This window comes from Leptonychotes weddellii, unplaced genomic scaffold (genome assembly GCF_054177405.1).
Source record: "Leptonychotes weddellii isolate Sample4059 unplaced genomic scaffold, ASM5417740v2 HiC_scaffold_4687, whole genome shotgun sequence".
NCBI lineage: Eukaryota > Metazoa > Chordata > Mammalia > Carnivora > Phocidae > Leptonychotes > Leptonychotes weddellii.
In genome coordinates, this window is record NW_028013930.1 from 4,170 (window position 1) to 11,557 (window position 7,388).

Below are 7,388 nucleotides of genomic sequence, written 5' to 3' on the forward strand. Positions count from 1 at the left end.
CACCAGAGTTCTACTTAAGGGAATTCTGCTGCTAAAAAAACAGAAAGTTGAACACTGGCCTCCATAGCCTCGAAGGATCTGTCAGTCCGACCTGATGTGTGATCCCCGTAAAGGGCAAAAACCATCCTGGGGGAAGGGCCTTCCCAGGCTCCCATTTCTACTCCTTCTGGACTCCTTCCCTGGGATCTCTCCCACCTCTTTGCTCCCTGGTGACTACCTCATGCTACTTCCTGCCAGGTATAGCCTGCTTCAGCTGTACGGTCCACCTCCCAGCTAGGGGGGAGCTGCTCCGGTCAGGAGCCCTTTCCTTGATCTGTTCCAAGCCTCCTGGAGAGAGGACTGGGCTAGGATTGTGGGGACTGAGGGTCAAGACACAGTTCCGTTGCCTCCCAACTAGGAGACTTTGGGTGAGTCCCATCAACCTCTCTGCTTCAGTTTATTCATCTCTAAACTGGGAACAGTAAGGCCTACAAGAATTGCTGCGAGCAGTAACGTGATAACATAGATGTACCTAGTACATAGTTGTGATTTAAAAAATCTTAGGGGCGCCTGGGTGGCTCAGTCGTTAAGCGTCTGCCTTCGGCTCAGGTCATGATCCCAGGGACCTGGGATCTAGCCCCACATCGGGCTCCCTGCTCTGCGGGGAGCCTGCTTCTCCCTCTCCCCCACCCCTCCACTTGTGTTCCCTCTCTCGCTGGTCTCTCTCTGTCAAATAAATAAATAAAATCTTTAAAAAAAAAATAAATAATAAATAAAAAATCTTAGTTGAGCCTTCCTTCAAAAATCTGTAGTTCCCATTTACTGCGGGCTTACTGAGGGCCAGGGGCTTTGCTGTTGGTAGTCAGCATAGCAGTGTGGTTCTAGCAGTAGCAGGAGGTTAACGGCGACAAGAATAGTCAGCAGTTACTGCGAGGTACCGTCCCAAGGGCTTTACCTACACGAATTCACTCAATCCTCACAACCTACGAAGTAGACACTGTTAGTTACTGCGCCCAACTTACAGGTGAGGCTAAGGCAAAGAGAGGTTAAGTGACTTGTCCAAGGTCACACAGCTGGTAACTGGAAGCGTGGGGATTCAAACCCAGGACCCCTCCGCCCCAGAGCACATCAGCCCCCCACTGAGACAAGAACACACGCACTTGCTTTATAAAGTGTAAAGTGTGAGCTGTCCCTTCGCTGCCCAACCGATGTTGCCACGGAAAAGGAAACTCTAAGGCTGGTTTCTCTCCCCACCTCCTGTCGCTCTGGATAGAGGGTCCTACCTTGGGATGCCATGGGTTCTATCATCCCAGGGTCAGTGCTGCTGCCGGGCTGGGTGGAGTCAGGGCTGGGGCCAAGGGTGGAGGTCGGGGGGAGGGGCTCCTTGGCAGGACTGTCCAGCTCCTGCACCTCCTCTGGGCACAGGTAGACTTCGATGGGCCCCTGGGTGCTCTTCAGATATATCTGCAGGTTCTCCTAGAGGAAGAAGAGAAGCCAGGTCATGGCTCTGGGCAGCTGGGCACTGACTCATGGGGTGGGGTGTATGGATGGGGACACCCAGGGCTCCCACCATCTGTGTGAGCAAGCTCAACTCCTGAGCTGGGCCCCAACACCTGCCCCATCTGACCGTGGAGGGCATCTGCTCTTTCCGCCTGTCTGGCCCCCAGGCTCCCTTCTTTGAGGGAGAATATCTTGATTTTCCTTTGGGAAACCACTCCTCTCCCACTCTCAAGTCATGTAGTTTGGGGGGACAACATCTTTCCCAACTCCAGTGGGTGAGCTTGGGGTGCAGGCTGGGAAAGTCACAATGATGGTGACTAGTTCAGGGAAGCACATGACTCAGCTCAGTCCGCTAGCATCAGACCCAGGACTCGTGCTGGACTTGGAAATGAAAGCTCCCTTCCCACAGGGGTCGCCGAGCTGGGATCATGGAAGCTACCTTTGCCACTGGAAGAGGGGAACCCGCCTGGGAATGGAAACAGCACAGAGAATGGCAGAGGAAGACAGAGAGCACGGGGTGAAGCGAAAGTCATAGTTGGAGCTCCTGCGTCTAGCCCTGCCTGCAACTTCCAAATCTTCCCTCTGCACCTGTCACTTGGTTCCCCATAGTCCCCTCCACTCCCCAGCCCTGACTTAAGCCATTTGGATTTGGCTTTTGTGACTTACAACCAAGAGTCCTGATACTTGGCCTTCCCACCCCTGCTTCTTCCCTCCCACCATCAATACACACCTGCCATTCCAACACGCACTCAAGTCTCCTCCCTGGTTCACCTGCAGGGCCCTCTGTCTACCCCTATTTCCCCTGACAAAAATCCTGTTCATTCTTTAGGACCCAATACCTGTAACCATCTATGGGCTCTTCCTCCAACTGTCCTTTCTCTGGGCCCTCAAAGCATCTTAAGTCTATAAATGGCAACATGACTCCTTGCTTGGGTCTTTTTCCCACTAGGTCCTGAGCTCCTTCAAGGCAGGGGTGGGGCCCCATTTATCTTAATATCCTTCCATTAAACAAATTATTTCTTGAGCCCTTATATGTGTCCAGCTCTGGGCTGGAGGTACCCCAGGAGCGCAGCATGCTTTTGTGGAGCTTACCCTCTAATAGATGAAGCACAACATAATCACATAATCACCAATATCTCCGAGCAAACGGATGTTAAGTGCAGTAGAAAAGCACAGGTAGTTATGAAACTGGGGCGGGGGAGGGAGGGGAAGGGGGTGTAATCAGGGAAGGCTTCCTTGAGGAAGTGACCTCTGAGTTGAGACCTGTAGGACGAATAGCAGTAAACCAGGCAGAAAAAGGGAAGAGCATTTCAGCTGAAGAGAGTAGCAGCAGGAGGTCTTATACTGGGGACAAGCTTAGTGTGGTGGCGACACTGTAGAGAAGTCACCGTGGCTCAGTCAAAGGCACAATGGGGCAGCATGAGAGAAGAGGCTGGTGAGGTCAGAGCACAGAAGGTCTCATTAGGAAGTAGTAAGAATTTGGGTCTTTAACTCGGCGAGCATGATTAGCAGGAAAGGATTATGGTGAGCACTAATACCATGGTGTGCGGGCACAGGAGGGCAGGGGCTGGTGGGTGCAGAAAGGTGGCAAGAGCGGAGATTTTCTTGGGCCAGTAGCTGATGTCTGTTGTCCTTTCTAGCTCCTGCCGTCGCTGCCCCAGCTCAGAGACCACCAATCTTGCCATGGGCGCCAGAATGGTTCAGGGAAGCTTGTGGCCAGGTAGCACCAGGGACAGAGCCTACAGAGCAGCCTGGGACCCTCCATAATCTGCTCTCCACCAAATGCTGCCCCTCTCACCTCGCTCCTGTCGGGCACTTCCAGTCTTGTCTGTGGAGGGGCCTTGACCGCGATCACCGTCTGCTCCTTAAAGTTGCCAACGGCACGGATGTCCTGGTAAGTCACATAGGCCAGTGTAGGGGCAGGAGAGTCAAGAGAAGTAACTGGTCAAAATTCAAACCCCTAGCCTGCCAGGTGAAGCCTCGGAACATGTCTTTCTCATTCCTTACACAGCTTGGAAATAACCAAAAACGATAACCTGTTCTTTCAGTATCATAAGCTACCTTGGATATCTTTAGAAAACGAATGGGAGTATAAATCATTTTTTTAACCAATTTTTAAAAAGCTGCCTCCTGTCAACTTTTTAGACTTTATCTTGGGCGCCTGGGTGGCTCAGTGGGCTGAGCGTCTGACTTCGGTGCAGGTCATGATCTTGGGGTCCTGGGATCCAGCCCCATGCTGAGCTCCCTGCTCAGCGGGGAGTCTGCTTCTCCCTCTCCCTCTCCCCCGCTGCCCGCTTGTGCTGTCTCTCTTTTTCAAAAAGATAAATGAAATCTTAAAAAAAAGACTTTACCTCTCAGACTAGATCATTATCTCTGAGCAGGTAGTAAGACCTGTCTTATTTCTTTATATTTCTCACAATGCCTAGCATCCTTCCAAAAATACAAAGTGAGATCCAAAAGCCAATGAGATGGTGGAACCATTTGGGAAAAATGTATGAAAAGCCTTAGCAAAATCCATGTTTGTAATTTCAATCCTAGGAATCTAAGGAAATAAGTAAAAAATATAGGAAAATGTTCTCTATACAAAGATATTCATCACAATCCTGCTTTATAAAAGCAAAAATCTCGAACCGATCTAAATGTTGATTCTAGGCCTTCTCAACAAACCAGAATGTAGTCTGAGCAGGACCGTCTCAAATCATTCTAAATATGAGGTTAAATCACATGAGGTTGCTGTTTTTGTAAAAAGTGGTCCAATAGCAACAATTCCATGTGGATCAAGCAAATAGGGAGGATCTGTAGCAACATTAAAAACTGTCTATGGTAGGGGCGCCCGGGTGGCTCAGTCGGTTAAGCGTCTGCCTTCCGCTCAGGTCACAATCCCCGGGTCCTGGGATCGAGCCCTGTATCAGGCTCCTTGCTCAGTGGGGACCCTGCTTCTCCCTCTCCCTCTGCAGCTCCCCCTGCTTGTGCTCTCTCTCACTCTCTCTCCGGCTCTTGGTCAAATAAATAAATAAAATCTTAAAAAAAAGAAAACCTGTCTATGGTGATATACTAAGTGGGGGAAAGCAGGATATAAAATGTTGTGTATAACAGCTCACAACTATATTTAACAACACGTACCCTGTGTATGGGTAAGAAACAAGGGCTATGTTGGGGTGGCAACTGTTTCTTTCTTTTCTCCATTTTCCAGATTTTTGTTTTGCTTTAAAGATTTTATTTATTTATTTGTCAGAGAGAGGCAGAAAGAGCACAAGCAGGGGGAGTGGGAGAGGGAGAAGCAGACTCCCTGCTGAGCAAGGAGCCCGACGTGGGGCTTGATCCCAGGACCCCAGGATCATGACCTGAGCCAAAAGCCGATGAACCAACTGAGCCACCCAGGCATCCCTCCATTTTCCAGATTTAAAGAAATGGATTTACTTTTCTAATGAGAGTGGCTTCGATAGACTTGTGAGGAAAAGCCACCGAGGAAGGCAGAAACAGACATGCCAGACCCCGAGGGTGAGCTCCCCCTGCCAGGAGATTCTATCCGAACTCAGGATGGCTATGAGCATGCAACAGGGCCCTGCTCCCTGACCGCTTCCCCCCACCAGACAGGATATCTCTTGTTGGCCTTGTCCTCGGTCAGGTGCTTGAAGTTCAGAGAGCAGCTCTGGATGAGCTGGTCCAAGGCCTGCTCTGTGCTCATCAGCTCCTTCAGCTCCTGCCCCAGCTGTTGCTGCTTCCCGGGCCGGGTGGGGTCTTCAAACATTCCCCTGCCTCTGGGAACAGAGCAGTCCCCCAGTGTCAGTCTCAGTCCACATCCAGGGGCCCAATCCCAGGGCTACAGCGCAGACCCGCACAGATGGTGCGAAACCCCAGAATGCGGCCATTGGTGTGTTCCACAACGGTGCCCCCTGGGCTGTGCAAATCAGTGGTCTTGCCTTCCAGGGAGCTGCTAGGAATTGGAAACTGAAGTTCGGGGGTTGGGCTAGGGAAAAGAAACAAGTCAAGCCTGACCCCACTTTTGAGGGGCTCCCAAAAGGCAAGGCATTTGGGGCAGGCTGGGGTCCACGCTACACCCCAGCCTGCCCCAGATGCCTTGCCTGGGTTCTCTGCAGGTCTGCTCTGATCTTCGTAGGAGGAAAGGAGCCTGGAGGACTCGGAGAGCAGAGCTGGAAGGAGGATCAGTTGCTACAGCCCAGCTCCCAGGGGACTTTCCTAAGCTAGAAGAGGAGAATCTTGGGATCCCCAACTCAAGAGGATCTGGGTCCTCTTAGGCCTTCACATGTCTCGGCTCCAGCCCCGACACACACCGGCTGGACAGTGCACCCCCCACCTTCACCCACAGCACAGGCACCCACAGGTGCCATTGGCCCCAGCACAGGCACTCACACCCACTGGATGTTGTTCTTGGCCTTCTTCCGGATGAGCTGGACGCCCTCCAGCACGTTGGTGATGTCATAGATCCGCCGTTTCTGCACGTCCAGCACCTCGGCGGCCCAGTTCAGGTCCAGGACCCCATCCTTGGATTCGCTCAAGAGGTAAACGAACTTCTTGGTGAGCAGCCCCAGTGACGTGTCATACCGAGTCTTCTCTCCGGGGGACTTGGGTGCTAAGGGGAAAAGGGGCCCGGTCACCACTCAGGGAGAGCCAGCCTGGGGACCCTCGTCCACGGATCTGGACCTCTTAAGTACCACCCTTCACATGAACGCAGGAGTAACCACTTTCCAGTTTACGGAGCACTGCGAGGCAGGAGGTCGTTCGCCAGCCCCGTCCAGGCGGGGAACCTGATACCTGGAGAGGGAACATGACTAGCTTAAGGTCTCACAGTCAGGGGCAGGGGCAGGACTGGAAACCAAGCATCTTCTAACTCCTGGTTCAGAGCACCTTTCCACCATAGCTTAGGGCAGCCATATCAACACCCCCCCGCCCACCACCAATGACAAATACTGTGTGTAGGTCACTGTTCGAAGCACTTCCCATATACAACAAATGCAATCCTTACAACACCCTATAAGCTGCTATACAACCATCCCCATTTAATGGATGAGACTACGGAGGAACAGACAGGTAAAGTAACTCGCCCAGCTCACTCAGCTAGAAAGTGACAAAGCTGGGATTTAAATCCAGGCAGCCTGGCTCCAGAGTCTTTCTTCTTAACCATTACCCTCTCCTGCCAGCTATGCCAGGAATCTGGAATTAGGGTAAGAGAGAAACGGAATGATGGGCTGGGATTCGAGCACATTTTTCCACTTGCATTTTCTTTCCACGTGTAGCCTAATGATTATCTGAAAGGAATCAGTCCTATAATATCAAATGGGGCAGGTTCGTGAAAAAAAGATCCTTTCTTAATGAGGCTGATGTCACAAGACCACATCCCAGCTGCAGTATCTTAAACCACGAGTGGACTTTGGCAATCAAGTGACTTGCAAGTCATACAGCAAGCCAGCGGCCAAAGAAGTTCTGGAAACTGAGTTTTGGAGAGCCTCAGATTCCTCCAGAAGGGGACTTTAGGACCCCTTCACATTTGGCACACAGGCGGTTTGGGTCAGGTTTTGCCCCCTTGGCAGACACTGCTAAATGATCAGTGCATAGTATCTCTCAATAAAATGCTCCAGGCAGCTTCTACCCATCAACAGGAGGGCCAGCTCTCTTGCTATTATTCCTGATCTAGCTGTGCTTTGTTTTACAGATGAGACAGCTAAGGCTCACAAGAAGAGTGGCCAGGGGGCGCCTGGGTGGCTCAGTTGGTTAAGTGACTGCCTTCGGCTCAGGTCATGATCTTGGAGTCCCGGGATCGAGTCCCGCATCGGGCTCCCTGCTCAGCAGGGAGTCTGCTTCTCCCTCTGACCCTCCCCTCTCTCATGCTCTCTCTATCTCATTCTCTCTCTCAAATAAATAAATAAAATCTTTAAAAAAAAAAAAAA

At 51.4% G+C, this 7,388-nt stretch overlaps 1 protein-coding gene across 1 annotated transcript; it reads right to left on the bottom strand.

Annotated features, from left to right (window-relative positions):
* Positions 1-678: 678 nt before the first annotated feature.
* Positions 679-6,100, bottom strand: LOC102749663 (transcription factor E2F2; the record flags this gene model as incomplete). Its single annotated transcript, XM_081810968.1, has 4 exons — positions 679-1,455; positions 3,278-3,391; positions 5,081-5,240; positions 5,854-6,100. Coding segments are annotated over 4 exons (869 nt in total), but the record flags the coding sequence as incomplete, so codon positions are not given.
* Between the last annotated feature and the right edge of the window lie 1,288 nt (positions 6,101-7,388).